Source organism: Lissotriton vulgaris, unplaced genomic scaffold, assembly GCF_964263255.1.
Source record: "Lissotriton vulgaris unplaced genomic scaffold, aLisVul1.2 SCAFFOLD_211, whole genome shotgun sequence".
NCBI lineage: Eukaryota > Metazoa > Chordata > Amphibia > Caudata > Salamandridae > Lissotriton > Lissotriton vulgaris.
Window position 1 is genome coordinate 766,081 of NW_028251874.1, and position 19,278 is coordinate 785,358.

The following is a 19,278-nucleotide window of genomic DNA, read 5'->3' on the forward strand; positions in this document are numbered from 1 at the left end:
GCGCAGGCGGTATGTTGGCTGCGGCTGCAATCAGGGCATTCTGGGGGAAGGTGGTGACTGTCGTCATTTGACTGACAGGTGCAGCTATCATGACAACTTATTAGTTTAGAATGACTATTTGTCACAGCTTTGGTACAATCTCCTTTCATCCAGAAATCTGACAGCCCACAAGCCTATTCAGACTAGATTCTTCCCTGGTCTGATTTTTTATCTCCTCTTTAATGTATTTCTGATTCAGTTCCAAGAAACCACAGGTTGAACATGCTCTCTATATATGCAATGGCATAACAAGCGTTTTGTAAATCCTGTAGAGGTTTGGTATGTTGGAACGTGCTTCAGTCACTGAACTGAATATTGCAAAAGAGAGCTGTACAGTGCAAGTGAGAATGATAGTGCACTCTGGTCTGCTAGGGTGCTATAAACCTTTCATTGCTGCACGGCTGTTACTATATTCTTTTTTTTTTCTGTGGTTGCACAGTGTACAATTTGAGCAGACCAAGGAACAGACATAGTGTTGGAAACACATTTCAAATCCTTGCCTTTCATAATATATGAACTATGTTGCGGGTATTGTGAAATTTTAATGATTCCATTTTTTTCAGGTTTTAGAAATTCCCAATTTTCTCTGATCAGGAGTATTTTGACCTAACTGTAATGTAATAACGTGTTGTCTTTTCTCTTTTCCTCTCCTCTGCAGACACTTGAGACTTGCACATCAATTTACCAGAATGGGCAGAAGACGGGCTCCAGAAAAGAAAGTGACAGCGCAGTCTTCACGTGAACCCGTAGGAGCCACAGTCCCATCTTTACCTCTCCATGACGTCTCAGCTTCAAGATCCCTAACTGATGCTCAGAGGGACCAGGACCTGGAACCACTTTCAGGGAACCTGCCCCACATTATCCTTTTATCCATGCTGGAGGAGTTGGAAGCCAAACTGGATAACTTGCTGAATATTGTGGAGGACGTACCTTCTAGAGTCGCTGGGCTGATTAAGAAAATCTGGATAGAAAAGGATCAAGGATCCCTAGATAATGGTGCAGTGTCTTTGGAGGTGGTCTGTCCGGCGAGCATTAGAGATTGTGCTGTTAGCCGGTCTCCTGCGACACCTCATCTGGACAGGCCAGGGGAACCGAGCTTGTGTCTTCAGCCGGTGTTCTCTGATGGGCATGCACCAAAGCAGGACTGTACGCTCTCCTCGCCAACTGATGATCAAGTGCCTCCATATGAGCCAAGCGTTTGTCTACAGCCAATGTTTCCTGATCTACGTCACCCACACCAGGACCAGTGCTTGCAATCTGGGTTTCCAGATAGAAATGGAGTACAGCAGGATTGTACTCTATCCAGATGCCCCCAGACAGATCCTCCAGGCAGATCACTGGAGGCAAACCTGTGTCTTCACTCAGAATTTGTTGATGGGCATGCACCAAAGCAGGAGTGTACGCTCTCCTCGCCAACTCATGTTCAAGGGCATCCAGAGGAGCCAAACCTTTATCTGCAGCCCATGTTGCCTGATCGACATGGACGACAGCAGGATCAGTGCTTGCAACCTGGGTTTCCAGATAGAAATGGAGTACAGCAGGATTGTCCTCTATCCCGGTGTCCTCAGATAGATCCTCCACGCAGATCACTGGAGGCAAAGCTGTGCCTTCACTCAGAATTTGTTGATGGGCAGAGACCAGAGCAAGACCAGAGCGTACAGACGGCGTTCCCAGAAGAGTGGGAGCCAGATGAGCCCCTGAAGCAAGAACCATCCCTATTGTCTGATAATAGCTGGGACCAGCAACAGAACCTCTGCCCACACCCACTATTTCCTGATGGGCACGAACCACAGCAAAACCACCGTATACAACCCGCCCTGCCAGATAAGAATGGACCTGATGATCCCTTGGAGGAAGAATTGATGTGTTCTGATTTTCAAGATCGCCAGGAGAACCAGTGCCTACAACCCGTTTCACCTGATGGGAAGTCATCAGACGAACACTTAGAGTCTGGGCTATTGTCCTTTGATGAGTTGGGGTCACAACAAACCCAGTGCCTACAGCAACACCTATGCTTGAAGCAGGAACTTCCTTATGCGCAGGATCCAAACGTGAACTATGAGCTAGAATCTATGCGCCCTGAAGCACAGGAACCAGATACAAATGACAATCTAGAACCGGCCTGTACAGATGCACATGGTTCAGATCAAAAGTACAAGCTAGAACCACTGCACACTGTGGCACAGGACCGAGAGCTAGAGTCAGTGCTTCCTGAAGCACAGAAACCAGATCAGAACGACGAGCTTGAACAGACCTGTGCAGATGCACATGGTTCAGATCAAAAGTACAAGCTAGAACCTCCCTGTACTAATGCAGAAGGTTCAGATCAGAACTGCATACTCGAACCACTGCACCCTGAATCGCAGCATCAACATCAGAACTGCAAGGCAGAATTGCTCTGTCCTGATGAGTGGGGTCAGTGGGTGCCTCCATCATTCTTAGGACTGGATACTGCAGATGAAGATTCAATTTCGAGAGGAAATACAAAATCACATTTAGTGCTGTTCGAAGCTACCCAAGGTATGTGTTTTACTATAAATGGACTTGTGGAGTGCATACTAACACATGTAACCTCTTCAAAATGCGTATGGGCAGATTTGAGAAAGTCTCTGAGGGGAGGATTAGGGTTTGGATGGAACCCACTGAGCGATACTGACCCCCAGAGTACAAGAACACACGGTGCAGATGTTTCCCTGCATTCTCCTCCTCTGGTTATTTATTTATTTTATTTATTTATTTTGTATAGCGCAAACAGCTACCCAACAAAGGGTTTCCCGGCGCTTGTGATTCAATGGAGAGAAATTGGACAGCTGACTTAGACGTTGAACAGCCAGGTTTTTATGGCTTTTCTAAATCTGATGTAATTAACCTCTGAGCGCAGAGCTTGTGGCATGGAGTTCCACAGGGAGGGACCAAGGTATGCGAAGGATCTGCCTCCCATGCGTGATAGTCTTATTCTGGGCACAACAAATGTATTCGCTGTTGCAGATCTCAGCGTCCTAGATGGAAGGTAACAATGTACCAAACTTCGTAGGTATTTGGGAGCTTTATTTGTTGAGATTTTATGCATGAAGCATAATGATTTGAATTTGATTCTGTTCTCAATTTTTAACCAGTGCAATGTACGTATGAGCTTGGTAGTGGGCGCATGGATAGGAATTTTACCCAACAATCTTGCAGCTGCATTCTGCACAGTCTGCAGCTTGGGGATTGTGGCCTTGTTGGACCCTAAGTACAGCACATTGGCATAGTCCAATCTTGATGTTATTAGGGCGTTAATGACAATTCTTTTGGTATGATCCAGTAACATCCAGCAGATTTTCTTTAGCCACTTTAAGATGACGAAGCAAGTGGCTGATGTTTTGATGGCCTGCTGGTGCATACTGAGTGTGTCATCAACAACAAAGCCTAGGTTCCGGGCCTGGTTAGTTGGAATTGGAGGAGAGCCCATTTCCGGGGGCCAGTGTTGGGGTCCCCAGAGTTCTTTATTTCTTCCCAGGATTATAAGTTCGGTTTTTTCACCGTTCAACTTCAAGAAGTTTTTTTTCATCCATCCAGCGATTTTTGTAAGTCCTACTCTTAAAGTAGACGGATCGTTATTGCCTGTTGGTGGAAGGGAAAAGAGAAGCTGAGAATCATCAGCATAGGAGAACATTATCAGTCCAGTTTCCTTAGCTATTTTTGCAAGGGGGCTCATATATAAATTAAAAAGTAGTGAACTTAAAATTGAGCCTTGTGGGACTCCATGTTTGAAGGTATGGATATCAGAACACGCAGAATTAGAGAAGATTTGGTTCCACACAGGACTGCATCCTCCCTGTGTAGAAACAGGCCTGGTAATGGGCCTCTGCATGAGACAAATAGGCCAGTAGCTCTTCTTGTTCCTTGTTCGTCCCCATTCCAGGCTGAGGAACTGGAAATAGCGCAATTCATGGGAGGAATTACTGGCCAGAATCACACGTAATAGTTGGATGCAAGTGATGTGGTGTTCATTGAGAATAGCAGGCATGCGCAGTCTGGAGAGGGAACTGTGTTTCCAGTTGCACAGTTACATTGGGTAAGACGCAGTCGTCTCCAGTTCCTGATATGAAAATACTAGTCTGTATTCGGCCTCAACAGCAGGGCCGACCAGGGATGTTGTTGTCACTGCAGGGTTCTCCTGGAGTGCACACCACCTCATGATAGACAGATACACAAAGGTTATGGAACTCTGAGGTGACTTGCAATAATCTTATTATATGCACCAGGTGGTACTTTATCCCGTATAATACATGGTCACACCATCACCTTTCCCACAAAGCTTGGTGCGTAGCTCCTACATATGCAGCAGCTAACATGTTTGCAAACATAAAGAATGAACCTTAAACCTCTTGTGCAAAAGTAAAAATAAAAACTGTTAGATATTTGTTGCAAAAAGATGTTAGAAACAGTTCAATAAAAGTCCATTTAAAACAAAAAGCTGCAGTAGCTCGAAACGTGTAGAAACATGCAGAAAGATTCCACCCTTCCTTTATCTAAGGAAACTAATAAACATACTCCCTCTGCTGCTCATAGTAAACTAGTAACATACAGCAGTAGTAATAAAAGCAAAGTTATGTTTGTTGCTGTAAACAGCTGCTTCAATTATGCTTCGTGACTTGACCTTCTTTTCACATCAGCTGCTGGCCCTGGCAGCAGGCATTGTGCCCTCAGGACTCGACTGTAATAACATATAAAAGCTGAGTTCTGACGTCTTTTATTCATAATCACTGACTTGGTGCGTCACAAATTCCTGATTATAAAGAAATTAGAGACTGCCATTTATACAGGGATTACAGAATCCCATGTAATATAATTATATATATACACATATAGTAACTTTGGCACAGTTCAATGAATCTTCACAAAACTATTTGGGATTGGCATGGCTAGTTTCATGCAGTGTTTTTTTGTGGTCCTCAAATTAAGCCACTAGTCATTTAAGATAGAGCTAGCGGGACCTTTAGCCCATGAATGGTCCGTGTATCTGGACTCGCGGACACAAATGTAAAAATATATTGGAAGCTTTTTCTCCCGTCATCCATTTCGGATACGTAAACCCAAAGTTGGGTCTGCAGACCTGAAGCTCCCTGATTGGCTGGCTACATCTTGAACCATTACTTGATGAAGAGACTTGTTCCCTGCATCCTGTAAAAATACTAAAGAAGCCATAAAGAGCTGTGGTGCCATCCTGTCTCTCCCTGGCACAGGGGCTGACTAATGTTAAAATGTAGAAAGAAATTGCTGATTTTGAACAGAGGTTAGACTCCACATCATGACCCTTGAGGTCCGCAAACCTTAGGCAGGTGTCTGCGCAGGCACAGTAATTGTCCTTGTACCCTGGTGGACATTTGTGATGTTCAGAGACCTGCTGCTCGGTCTGAAACCCTTTCGATGTCCAATAAGGATACACAAGTTTGCAAGGGTCCGAGAACCCCAAGAAAGTGTCCGGGAACCCTTAAAAATAAAAAATAAAAAAACATAAGCCAGGCCCTTTAGGGAATCCCCTGCTGTGCCCAGGCACTGTTGAACAGCTGTGCCTGCTTGGTGTTGGCTGCAGGGAACTGCTGCGTGTGTATATGATGGGGGGGGGGGGAAACATTGAAAACAAGCATTGGCAAAACAAATAGGTGTCTCCTATCCGAAAGCTATTGGCTTTGGCAACGAGTTTTAGCCATTATGTACACCAGTGTGACTGCTGGTCGGCATGGCAAAAGTTAGTGGCACAAGGTCGGGTGGGGTAGATAGAAGGGGGATAGATTGGAGTAGATTAGAGTGCAGTATATTGGGGTAGTTTGGATTGCGGTACATTGGACTCGAGTAGAGTTATATTGAGTGGTGTAGGGTAGATTGGGTTGGGGTGGGGTAGAGTGTGGTGGAATTCATTGGAGTAGATTTGAGTGGGGTGGATTGGATGGGGTGGATTGGGATAGGTAAATTTGGTGTGGAGTGGGGTAAGGTAGATTGGAGTAGGGTGGAGTGGATTAGATTAGGGTGTAGTGGAATGGGGTAGATTGGGTGGATTGTAGTAGGGTGGTTTGGATGGAGTGGGGTAGATTGGATTGAGTGGGGTAGATTGGATGAAGTGGAGAGGGATAGATTGGGTGGAGTGGGGTAGATTACAGTGGAGTACAGTAGATATGGTAGATTAGAGTTGGGTAGGTTGTGGTAGGAGTGTAGATGAGTTGAATAGATTACAGTTGGATACATTGAAATGGAGTTGGGTAAATTGGACTGAAGTAGAGTGAGGTAGATTGGGGTGAAGTCAGTTAGATTGGAGTAGATTAGAGTTGGGGTAGATTGAAGTGGAGTGGGGTAGACTGGGGTATATTGGAGCAGAGTGGGGTAAATCTGAGTGGAGTGCGGTAGATTGGGGTGAAGTCGGGTAGATTGGGTTAGATTGAGTGTATTAGGGTAGATTGGAGTGGAGTATTGTGGGGTAGATTAGGGTGTAGTGGAATGGGGTAGCTTGGGTGGATTGTAGTAGGGTGGTTTGGATGGATTGGGGTAGATTGGATTGAGTGGGGTAGATTGGATGAAGTGGAGAGGGATAGATTGGGTGGAGTGGGGTAGATTACAGTGGAGTACAGTAGATTATGGTAGATTAGAGTTGGGTAGGTTGTGGTAGGAGTGTAGATGAGTTAAATATATTGCAGTTGGATAAATTGAAATGGAGTTGGGTAAATTAGACTGAAGTAGAGTGAGGTAGATTGGGGTGAAGTCAGTTAGATTGGAGTAGATTAGAGTTGGGGTAGATTGAAGTGGAGTGGGGTAGACTGGGGTATATTGCAAATCTGAGTGGAGTGCGGTAGATTGGGGTGGAGTCGGGTAGATTGGGTTAGATTGAGTGTATTATGGTAGATTGGAGTGGAATGGGGTAGACTGAGTTAGAGTGGGGTAGATTGCGGTGGGTAAATTGGGAATGGATTGATTAGAATGGGGTGAATTGGAGTCGGATGGTTTGGGATACTTTGGAGTGGAGTGGGGTGGATTGGAGTGGAGTGGCATCGATTGGAGTGGAGTTGAGGTAGATTGAAGTGGAGTGGAGTGAAGCTGAGTGGCGTAGTGTGGTGTATACTTGGTGTGGTAGCGCACTGCCATTACAAACAACACATTTTCAGTTGAAATGATCATTACATTTACACCGAAATATGGTTTTACTGCACATAAATGATAATGTTTGCAAATGTCATCCCCTAGTGTATTAATGTGTTTCAATCATATTCAAATATTTTTCTCCACACTTCAGTAATTAAAAAAAATGTGCTTCATTTGTACTAATTCTGATATATTCTGAAACATCAGCACAGTTCTTTTTTTTAGGTCTTGCCGCAACAGCGCTTAACTTTGTGGGCTTACTGCCCACCCATTGCTTTTTATTTGTTTCTTCGAATCTCCTTTAAACAGCCTTGCTTCCAAATGGCTAATCTTTCCTACTTGTCCCTCCTTTTTGCAAATTGTTCCCTCCCACGGATCACCGTCCGTTACTTGTATCTTTGCAATGGTCCCATATTATCAACTGCTTTAGGCACTTTTTCTTCTTTCTTTGTCTAAGAGCACTTCATATGTGCACTTTTTTCACTCGCTCCAAGCTTTTTTGTAAATGGCTGTAATTCTTGTTCATATCTCGTCACATTTGCTGTTCATTCACAGACCGAGATCAAATGTCAGATGATGTTTCCCCTAAAAAGCCTGTTCTTTCTCTGACTTCAAAGTAAGAGCGCCAGTTCCTCACCGTCTCACTCATCGCTGCTTGCCTCTCCTTGCTTGTTATTTATAAAAGCAAATTACTTCATTTTCTTGCCTTCACCACCTCCCCTTCGCATAATGGTAGCAGCCGTTTCAACTAAAGTGCTCATGTCTACTGCTGCCGACCAGAAACTTCACCGTCGACTGTAAAGTTGGCACCTAAGGTAATGGAAGGACGGCTTGGGGTGGAGGGGACATTGGCATGTACAGAAGGCCGTGCCATTGAAGCATCTTCTGGCAGCTCTTACCAGCAGCATCATGACGCGACCCTGCCCCATCTGTACAACCTTTCCCGGCCGAAAGCAGTATAGGAGAATAGCTATAAATTCTGTAACCAGTCTGTTTGCTATGTACAATCCACTGTACTAAATGATATGAGGTATTCTTAGTACATGTATTTCTAAAATGTCAATTGTTGTAATATTTAGGACACATACTATTGTAATGCAAGTTGATCTCCAGTAATGTTTAGGACATGTATTATTTGTAAAGTAACTTCAAGTTGCACACTTATTGCCTCATAAGTGTGTCGCCCTAGGCACCAGTAATTTAATGCTGGAATCTCCAGCTATGGTTTCAGTTCAAAGTTCAACTTCAATATTGCTCAGAAATGTATACTCCATACGATGTTTTTGTTCAAAAACTAAAGGTGTTTTATTCACTTTTCATTCCTTTCAAAATTCAAGACAATCCATTGTTCCAATGCATTTCGGTGTGTAACTACACCTTCGTCAGGGAACGTCTAAAATTAAACAAACAAAACATTTTCTAAATCCATGTAACTTTACTTAGAACTGTTCTTGCGCGCTGTGTGTGTAAGTTAAATCTCAGCTGTAGTGTGAAATGTGGCTAATGTCGCTATGTTTAGTCTATCCGTTACAGGCAACTGTTTTGAGTATCTATTATGTTTGTTAACACTCGCTGTTAGTTTGTTGTTAGTTACGCGCTTGTTACATTATGCTACATTATGTGTCTGTTGGTTATACCCCTACTGGTGTTCAGCTCTAACCGTAACTAACGGCTAGCTTTGCCTATCAGGTGCACAACCCGATATCCAGAAGTTATTTTTAAAGTAGACATGCTTTCCACTTAAAATTGAATATATATACTTGGTAGTTTGTTTAAAGGACTAATCAAACCAAATGTTAGAAGTACAGTACTATAGAATTGTGAAGCCCTCTGATACCCAGTTGGGTCATGTTTGCGCTATATAAAACACTGAATTAATAAATAAATAACACACCTGAGTGCGGGGAGATCCCCTCTACACACACCTGGTGCCTGCTGTGAAGAAGGTGTGTGAGGTATGTGAGGGCTGAAAAATTACCTTCATGCCCTGCAATGCCAGCACCCTTGACGCTGCCTGCGTGGTGGCCATATTGAAGCAGAAAATCATCAGGACATCTCAGGCTTCTTATCAGACTAATAGTCCCCTTTCCCGGCATTCAGAAAAAAATGTAATATCAGCATTTTTAGGTGCAGCACCTAAGGAGCTTATTGATGGCACAATAATAACTCTCCATTCCCGTCATTCTATGGTGTGGGACACTGCTATAAGTCATTTGCAAAGTCAGTAGGTTCGCAAGGCAAGAACAATTGGCTTTGCCAGTGCTTGTTTTTTGATGTGTGCTAGGAAAAAATCTTACACCTTCTCCTCTTGTATGGATACTCAGCAGAATTGTCACATACATTCTCTCATTTTGAAGTCATAGGAAGAAAAGTAAACACCAAGCTTTCTCAAAGAGAGAGCTTGACATTTGACCTCTGTCTTTGAATGCACAGCAAATGTGACCAGATAAAAACAAGATTTAAAGGCCTTTTTAAAGAAAGCGTGTTTGTGGAAGAATATAGTAAACAAGGTTTGGGCAGCAGGAGGGACGGATGTGAGTTACAAACCTCAAATCCAATGGTAAGGAATGGGTGGAATGTATTCCCAGGGATGCTTTCTGAATATCCCCAAGATGTCTTTAGCGCTGTCTGGAAGTCTTGGATCTAAAACACAAAGGTTACAGTGAAGTTAATATTGGGATTGCTTTTAACATCTTAATTTTTTTTTAAAAAATTATTCGAACCTCACTTAAACCATAGTGTCTCTCTCTCTCTCTCTCTCTCTCTCTTTGTCTCTCTCTGTTTCTCTTTTTCTATCCTTCTCTCTTTCTCTCTATCTTTGTCTCTCTCTTTCTCTCTCCTTCTCTCTCTCTGTCACTCTTTCTCTGTTTCTCTGTTTCTCTGTTTCTCTTTCTCTTTCTTTCAATCTTTCTTCCTTTCTATTTCTCTTTCTCTCTCACTCTCTCTCTCTCTCTCTTCTGCTCTTCCTTCTTTCCCTCCCACGTAGTTTGTGGTTATAAGAGTTTCTTTTGAAAAGCAATTATTTCATTGCTAATCATTTTAGAATCTTTTGACAAATTTGCACAAACTTGTCAAAAAGATTTTTTTTTTCTGGTTCCTCTTTATTATACCAAATGTGTTCAAGTCAAGTCAAATAACCTTTATTCGATATTTGGTTTACAAAATCATAAAAGCACATATTAAAAGCAATTTTTAAAAAGTCTATGGGCTAGATGTAGGTAAATCTAATTTACCGACTCATAAATACTGAATTTTACAGATTCAGTATTTATGAATGGGTAAATTAGAAGGAGGCAGATGTAGGTAAATCAAAAATCAAATTTACAGAATCTGTAACATTCGGTATTTACCGATTCCGTAAATACCGAATCGGTATTGCCCATTGATTCCAATGGGCCTTGAAGCCCATAGGAATCATTGGGCAATACCGAATCGGTATTTACCGAATCGGTAAATACCGAATCCTGCAAGGGTGCAGGGGGTGTCACTTTGACACCCTCTAGCACCCCAAGTACAGGCTTGTGTGACATGTGGCACACATACATGCCCTAAGGGCATGTCTGTGTGTCACATTGCACAGGTGTGCATGCACAGATGTGCATGCACACCTGAATTCGGTATTTTACCACACAATAGGATTGTGTGGTAAAATACCGACTCTTAAGGGCCTGTGGCACTCTTAAGAGTGTCAGCTACATATGGATTTACTGAATCAGTAAATATACCGATTCGGTATTTTACCGATTCTGTAAATTTACCGATTCTGTAAATTTACAGAATCAGTAAAATATAGCCCCCTACATCAGAAAACCGAATTCGGCCGTTACCGACCGGTATTAGGGCTCCTACATCCGGCCCTATATGATTTAAAAAGACATACAAATATTTTAAAAACTGATGTACAATTTATGCAAGCCCGTCAATCACCATAATCATCGCTCCAAATGGATTATTTCTTTTTTTTACCAATCTCCAAATTGATATATTTTTTTTTTTTTTACCAGTCTCAAGGTTAGGGGGGAGCACTCATATACATACATGAACAATTCAGAATATTATAATCTAGATATACATTGTGTTTAATTTTACAGAACGCCACTCTGCAACCCCTTATGTCCCACTTTGTAAGTATAGGTTTTAAAAACCTTTTCCTGGGGATCTGATAGAATTTACAAAACAAAATGCAATGAATGTTAAATTGATGGGAGGTGTCGTCACATGGGTACATTACCAGGTCTTTAGACCAGTCATTACATTGTGGAAAAGTTACCAGTCTGTAAAATGAGTCAGTGCGAAATCTAGTCAACAACATACGGGAATAACAACGTGTTTCTAGTAATAAATAAGGCTGGATCCCTACATGGGTACTAAATGTGTTTATTTTTATGGTTTTATATGATCCAATCTTTGCTGAAGGGCATTGAAACACTTTTCTAAAGAAGAAAGACCAAAATGCAGATTAGATGTGCCATAAAATAACAGAGAAGCAATAGACTAATCCCACAGATCACGTCAGGGGAGAAAGTTCAAACAGTTAATATCTGGATACATTGGAAAAGTAGATGCAGAAAAGCGATTACAGATTTATTATTCAGAGCGTCTCTCAAATAGGGGGATTTTGAGTTTATAATTGTGGCAAAACTTGTGGTTGTTCAAGGTGGTTGTGGGAGGGAGTTCCAGATCCTTGTAGCGCTGGCAGAGAAGGCGAGCTTTATAAAGCGTTCTTGCCTGAATGTCGCTTGTTCCAGCAGGAGGACTTTCGGAATTCTCAATCCTTGCTCAGATCGAGAGATGTTGAGCTTTTCTACCAAGTAGGGGGGTGTGGAGTTGTGGAGGGCTTTGTGGGTGATGCATTCAGTGTTACATTGGTCTGTTGCTTCAATTGGAAGCTATTGTAGGATGCGAAGTATAGAAACAATGTGATTTAAAAACTTTGTGACCTGTCACAAAGTGGATAACTGTATGAAGCATTTCTCTTAGCGATGCTAATTTTCTCGGGGAAGGCCAGACAGGAAAGAGGTCCAATAATCCAGTCTAAAAAGTACCAGCGTATGGACTACTAAGTTCGTCAGGCCCTCTTATGCTTTGATGAGACTTGCTTTTGAAGGTAAATGAGAATAAATATAGGTCTGTAATTGTTAAGGTTGTTCTAGTCGGCGTCTGTGTTGTTTGATGAGTGGGGTGACTTGTCGGCGTCTGTGTTGTTTGATGAGGGGGGTGACTTTGCCGAGTTTGAGGGAGGTTGGCATGGAGCTTCTCGAAAAGGAGGAGTTGATGATTTTGGTCCATGCAAGCGAGATATGATGTGACTGTGATTATTGACATGCTCAGGAGGGAGGGGATCAGAAATGTGTGATGTTAGTTTCATGCAAGCGAGTTATTGGAGCACTTCTTCTTAAGGGACATTGTATAATTCAGTCCCACTGGCATAGGGTGAGTTTGGCGAGATGACCATTGGTTGGAGGTAGGGCCTTGGGTAGACCCTCTTTGTTAGGGGGACATCTTTGGTGTAGGACGGAGAGATGGGTGGGTCAAGAGAGATTTCAATGTTAGATATTTTTTCAGAGAAGAATGTTGAAAACTCTTTGCAGCACATGGTAGAGTCATTTATTGAGTGTTGAGGGAAAGAGGAGGTTTGTTGTTTGGTGATGTTGAGAAGGTCTTTAGGTCTGTTCCTAGAAGGGTCAAGTTGGGCTCAGAAGAAGGGGGATTTTTCTCTGAAGATGTGTGTTTTGTATTTTATGCGTTTAGCCCCCGATATCGCAAGATGTGTTAACAAGGTTTGTTGTCTCCAGTTTCTTTCAGCCAACCGGAGTTGATGACTCTTTGTTAAGGTCTTTGTTAAACCAAGATCTGGAAAGGATACTGTAATGATTTCCAGACAGGTTCCGTAGGAGCGTCAGGAATCTGAAGATAAATCCGCAGCCTTCCCCTACGGCCTTCCGTCTCTATCAAACACTAGAGTACCGAGAGGCTCGCCAGGGGACAACAGGGAGACAAAACAAGGAAAGGTTGGGAAGGGAAAAAATAAATCTTGACTGTAATCTTCTGCGTGAAGGTGTAACAACACTGTAAGGATTTCTGGTAGACGTGGGGCTGAAAGAAATATACAAGTTATCTAACAACAGTTTTCCAACACACATATGTCGCTATGTTTCTATACATAAACATTACATACCACCAATGTTTTGTCTACGTCTCAGGACAGATGTGTAGGAGGAGTGGGAGTTCGTCTTGAGCTATAACTGGAGTGATAGAACCAAGATTAGTGACAACTCTCCTATGACTAAGAACGTGTATTAATAAGCACCTAAAGCACAATGCTCTCACTTGGTTTGTTGTAAGAGACTTTCAGGATGGATGTGGTATTCAACAATATGTACTTGACAAACATCCGATGCCAACACCAATACTGTGCAAGAATATCGTGATTCTTAGATGTGTCGCTGGAATCTCGCACCCCAATCGAGTCCACGCAAGTATCCCCAAACACGAATGGATGCTGGCCCAGGAAATGAATGATGAAGGGGCTAGCCGTAAGACAGCCAAGTAACGGAATGAAGGGACAAACAATGGGACTTAGCCGGATGGCGGAGAACAAGCCCGGCCTACGGGCGGTATGAAACCTAAATACCTAGAAGAAAGGGGCAACTCACACACCACCCTGCCGGACAGCGGAGACCAAGCCTGGCCGTCGGGCGGAGTAGCCAATGGGATAGAGAAGAATGCAGGGGTAAATTGCCCGGCCAGACGGCGGAGACCAAGCCCGGCCGTCGGGCGGAGCAGCAAACGGGATGTGGAGGTTTGCAGGGATTTATCGCCCGGCCGGACGGCGGAGACTAAGCCCGGCCGTCGGGCGGAGCAGCAGACGGGATAGGGTGCAGTAAAATAGTGCCCGGCCGGACAGCGGAGACTAAGCCCGGCCGACGGGTGGAGCAGCAACCGGGAGACAAGAATAATAGTACAAGTAGAGAGTCTAAGGGGGAGCCGTGTACAACGTGCAATTACACGAAGGACAGAGGACTTCTGACTTCAGACACCAGGAGGAAGGATCAAACAGGAAATCAGGCACACAAGAACAAGACGGAACTGCAAACAACGGAGCTTGACTCAAAAACGTAAAGCGTCGTTCCCAGGGCTCAGTAAACATTTATAGTGGTTTCCCTTAAAGGGACAGTACATCGAGAATCTCGGGGCATGACAGATACTTCTTGATTTCTTGAGTTTCAAAGGGGCGTCTATGTCAAGTAGTTCTCCCATTTTTCTGTTGTAGTGGGCAGTGAGATCATCACCTTGGAATTTGGGAACTGGCTAACGCTTCTAACTCTGCCTGGGAGATTCAGTGTATGTTCCTCGCTCAGTAGTTGTGACGGGTATTTTGGGGGTGGGCCTTTGGTTCGATGGCATTGAGATTGAAAAGAATTAGGTGGTGGTGAGTCCAGTCAGTGGGTAGGACAGAGCGGAGGGATAAGGTGTTCTGCTTAGAGATGATTGCATCAAGTGTAGTGTAGTTCCTATATTCCCAATAGGCTCTGTGCATTGGAATAACATATACTCTAGTTTAGACGTAGGACTGAGGTCGACTAGGTCTCTAACGAATATTTTAAATTTAATTGTGAGTGCTAGCTAGCTCAGAGGTCACTAGAAACTTTCTCAAATAGACAAGAAGGGATTCGTTTCTGACAACCGCATAAACATGACAACTTTGTTTTGCAAGAATAAGAAATCAATCTCTAGAGTCGCGGAAACAATAGATAGGTATTTCACTCAGCCAATCGTGCATGCTTCGTTTCACCAGAGGTGCAGAGAAAATAGAGAGACGGGCGTTTTCAATAAAAGTATTTATTGAACAGTCTTCTTTCTCAAGCACAAGAAATGAACTGCTACAATCGGGATACTGGTTATAAAGTACACGGCATATAATACGAAGAGTATTATAAAGTAGTACTGTAAAAGCATGGTATGGTTTCTAAGCCATATAAAATAACATAAAATACATACATTAATAAATAATGACTAAAAGTACTCAACTGGTGCTCTAAAATACGCCTACCCCGGTGGACCTAACCTAGGTCTAGTACAAGGGAAGAAGTAAGTGAGGTGTAGCTTAGTTTCAGTATTCTTTTTGCCAAGAATCTATTCCAAGAATTCTCTAAGGGTCTAATCCGCTCCGTACCTTGGTTTAGAATGAAGGAGGTCGTGTATCTCTCTCTCAGGACTCGATTTCCCAGCAACCCGCAAGGGTATTCTGGAAACACTGGAGCTGGATTTCTCAGCCAGAGAAAAAAGCGTCTCTCAGTCCGTCTGCTGGAGGGTCGGCTTCCTTCGGCACTTGTTGTGGCGTGATGCGTCAGGCAAGTAGATAGTCGACTTGCTCCAAACCACTGTGTGTTTGTCTGGGCAAATGTGGGCATATTTATACCTTGAAGGTGCCGAGTTTGACGTACGGTTGGACATAATAACGTCATCAAAGACTCAGTTCTTTGAAAATCCATGATTTCTTAGATAAATTAGTATTCGAGCAAGGGGAAGTCCCTAGCTGCTGAAGGGGTGTTTGTCCAAGAAATCGTTGTGGATTCTCAGAACTAGTGGAAGTAGCCATGCCGTATTTGGGCTGCATAGGCTAAGTCTAAATATGGTTATGATTTCTCTGCCTATATAATGATAGGGTAATTTATACCATTATATGGGCATGAATCGGAAAAATTACACTAGGGTCCTAGATTCATATACAACACCCACTCCACTGTATTAAGTTCAATAAAACTAAATGTATAAGTACTGAACATATCTAAGGCATTAAAACAAGAATGAGCCAAAGTAGGAGAAAAAGTACACCTAATACAATCCAAAATTCAACCCATGGTGAAACCAGATATTTTTTTCCTGTTGATGAAAGAGTTCTGTTATTTTTTTCTTTGAACGATTTGTTTGCTGGCGTTGTTTTAGGTTCACTGGGATCCTCAGAAAAGGTATCAAAGTTGATGAAATAGCCTGTCAGAGCTCCAAGCATACCTGATATGTATTTTCTTGACTCTCACTTGCGCAGGAGCAGAGATGTCTTCTGGCTCGGGAACTAGACGCTAATACCCAAATCCCAAGAGACGATGTCGGCAGGTCTAGTAGAACCTCCCTACATCATCCTCCGGGAAGGGGGTGTGGATAAAATAATAAACAGAGAAGAGACTGGTCCGGAAAGTTTCTTCAGACAACGTCCTTCTGGGTGTCTGCTAGTTAGAAACCTGAAATAGGAGCACACCATTAGTTTTCCCTACTCTACTATTCTGACTCTGGTACTCACGGGATTCTTATTGTAAACTCACTTTTCTATTTCTGGACCTTGCTTCTCTTCTTAAGGGTTATTGTGCTTTTCTCTTCTAGTCAGTTGTTACTGCATAGGAAGACAAGGACGAATGGGTTAGATTCCTACTAGTCCTACTCTATATTACTAAACTAGACTATTACCTTCTTGAGCATACTTACTTCACTAACTAGTCGATGTCGCTGCAATTGGGTTCTGTAAGGTTCTTTCAATTATTTGGATACCTCAGCCAAGTCTTTACTTATTGATAAGTCTTTATCTGATTCCTTTAGGCGACAGTTCAAGGTGATACAAAGTTCGTGTAATTGTTCCCTTCTTGTTCACTCAAAGAATACTTAAGAAATAGTTCTTTCTCATTAGACGTACTAGTTCACTATTGTAGATAATCTTCAGTTTGGCCAAACACTGGTAATTGTTACTTAGCTTTCAGTTCGTTGACGGACTCTCTCTCTCCTCAGGAATTCAAGAACTGCTCACTTCTCTCTTCGACGACACTCGGAGTTTTCTTCACAACTGGAATCTCGAACTCGGGAATGGGAAGGAATTGTTATGCGTTTGAATTAATACGCCGTAACAACATTTCCTCGACACTCGCGCTAACCGCAAATGGAGTACTGCAACAAGGATGTTTAAGAACTAAGGATTCAAGGAATTCACCAGAGCTACGCACACAGGTTCTTCTTCGCTAACGGTTCAGGTGAAGTGCGTAGTTTCCAGAGCTCGCGCTTCGTTCGTACTCTCCGCACCAGAACGAGGTTAAACGACTAGAGCGTCAACCTCACAGCACCACGGCACTGTGGCAGCCATTTTGTCTCTCCAGGCTCGGACCCTATCCTACCATGAAGAACATGCAGGGATCCTGGCATCATCTTGGGCTGATACTGAACCACATATTTGCGAGTCCAAATGACGGGTTCTGACAGTACCCCCCAACAAGGTAGGCTCCTTCCGTCTGGGTTTGGAAGGGTAACGTTGATGAAAGGAATGGATTAACCTGGGAGCGTGAACATCCTCCTCCAACTCCCACGATCCCTCCTCTGGTCCATAACCTTTCCAATCGATTAGGTAGTACAGTTTCCCTCTGCAGACCTTAGAATCCAGGATTTCTTTCACTTCAAACTCCGTTCCCATCTCTAGGTGGATTGGCTTAGGAGGTGATTGCATTCTCAGTCCTGCAGAAGCTCTTTTAAGCAAGGAGACATGAAAGACAGGATGAATTTTCATCTTAGAAGGTAGTGCCAATTGATAGGTAACTGGATTAATTTGCTTCTTCACTGGGTAGGGACCAATAAAGCGGGGTTGGAACTTTCGATTCCCTTTTAGTCTCAGGTGTTTTGTGTTCAACCACACCTTATCTCCAACGGACAATGGAGGACTTGCACGTCTCTTCTTATCTGCATAAGTCTTATATTTCTCCTTAGCTTTTCGCAGATTGACTACTGCCTCCTGCTGGATTTGATTCAATTGGGAAACTAAGTCTTTCACAGCTGGGACCGCTACTTCCATTTGTCGAATTGATGCATTTGGGTGCCGGCCATAATTCAAGAAGAAGGGGGAGAAACCAGTTGAGCCATTTTTGGCATTGTTATGGGCAAATTCCGCCGACCACAAGTAATCTGCCCACTGAATTTCCTCTTTCAAGAGGAATAATCGAAGGTATTGTTCCAGTTCTTGGTTCACCCTTTCTGTTTGTCCATCAGTTTCTGGATGATAACTCGTAGAAAATCTGACTTCAGTACCTAGACCCTTCATAAAGGCTCTCCAAAAATGGGATATGAACTGGGAACCCCTATCCGAAATGACCACCTTGGGTATGCCATGGATCCTGACAATCTGGGAACTAAAATGGTCTGCTAGTTGTTTGGCTGATGGGGTTCCTTTTAAAGCTATGAAGTGGGCCATTTTAGAGAAGGCATCTACTACCACTAGAATGGTGTCAAAACCTCTGCTCAGGGGTAAATCAGTGATGAGATCTAATGTTACTGTGTGCCAAGGATAAGGAGGGGTGGGTAGGGGTTGTAGGAAACCCTTGGGAGCTTGTCGTTCAGATTTTCCCTGCGCGCAGACCTCACAAGCCTTAACATAACTCTCAATATCAGTTGACATTCTAGGCCACCAATAGTGTCTCTTTATCAACTCTTCTGTCTTGTTTTCTCCCTTGTGTCCGGCTAATTTATCATCGTGACATTCACGCATCACTTGTTGCTGCAGTTCTGTTGTTGGCACATACAAGGCCTCTCCATGATATGGCAACTGATGAACGATGGTCCTGTTTGGATCCCCTTTAACCCAATCCTGCATAGCCTCTGAACTCATGTTTTCTGTGATGGCCTTTTGGATATTGATCGAGACTGTGGCTCCAATAAATTTGTTCTCAGGGATGATCGGTTGAACGTCTATAGCAGCTCTTTGAGACTCGGTGCCCAATCTAGAAAGTGCATCGGCCTTCCCATTTAGTGCTCCTGGACGAAAAGTAATTACAAAGTCGTAATCAGCAAAATACAAGGACCATCTAAGTTGTCTTGGCGTGAGCGTTCTGGCGGATTTCAAGAATTTCAAGTTACGATGATCCGTAAATACTGTAACTTGATGCTGTGTTCCCATCAGATAATGCCGCCATTCCTTGAAAGCGTCTTTGATAGCCAGTAGTTCCTTCTCGGTGATGGTATAATTGATTTCTGCCGGGGTCAGTTTTCTTGATCTGTAGGCTACGGGATGCAGTTGACCTGTGCTCTTGTGACGCTGAGACAGAACCCCCCCAAGAGCCTGATCCGACGCATCTGTCTCTACATAAAACGGTT

The 19,278-nt window shown here is 43.3% G+C and overlaps 1 protein-coding gene across 1 annotated transcript in view; it reads left to right on the top strand.

Annotated features, from left to right (window-relative positions):
• Nucleotides 1–19,278, top strand: part of LOC147662725 (uncharacterized) — a 44,563-nt gene that overhangs the window by 14,754 nt on the left and 10,531 nt on the right. Inside the window, exon 2 of the mRNA XM_086950945.1 lies at nt 698–2,559. Coding sequence (XP_086807071.1) covers nt 729–2,559 — 1,831 coding nt within the window. The 5' untranslated portion in view covers nt 698–728. The remainder of the gene's footprint in view (nt 1–697; nt 2,560–19,278) is intronic.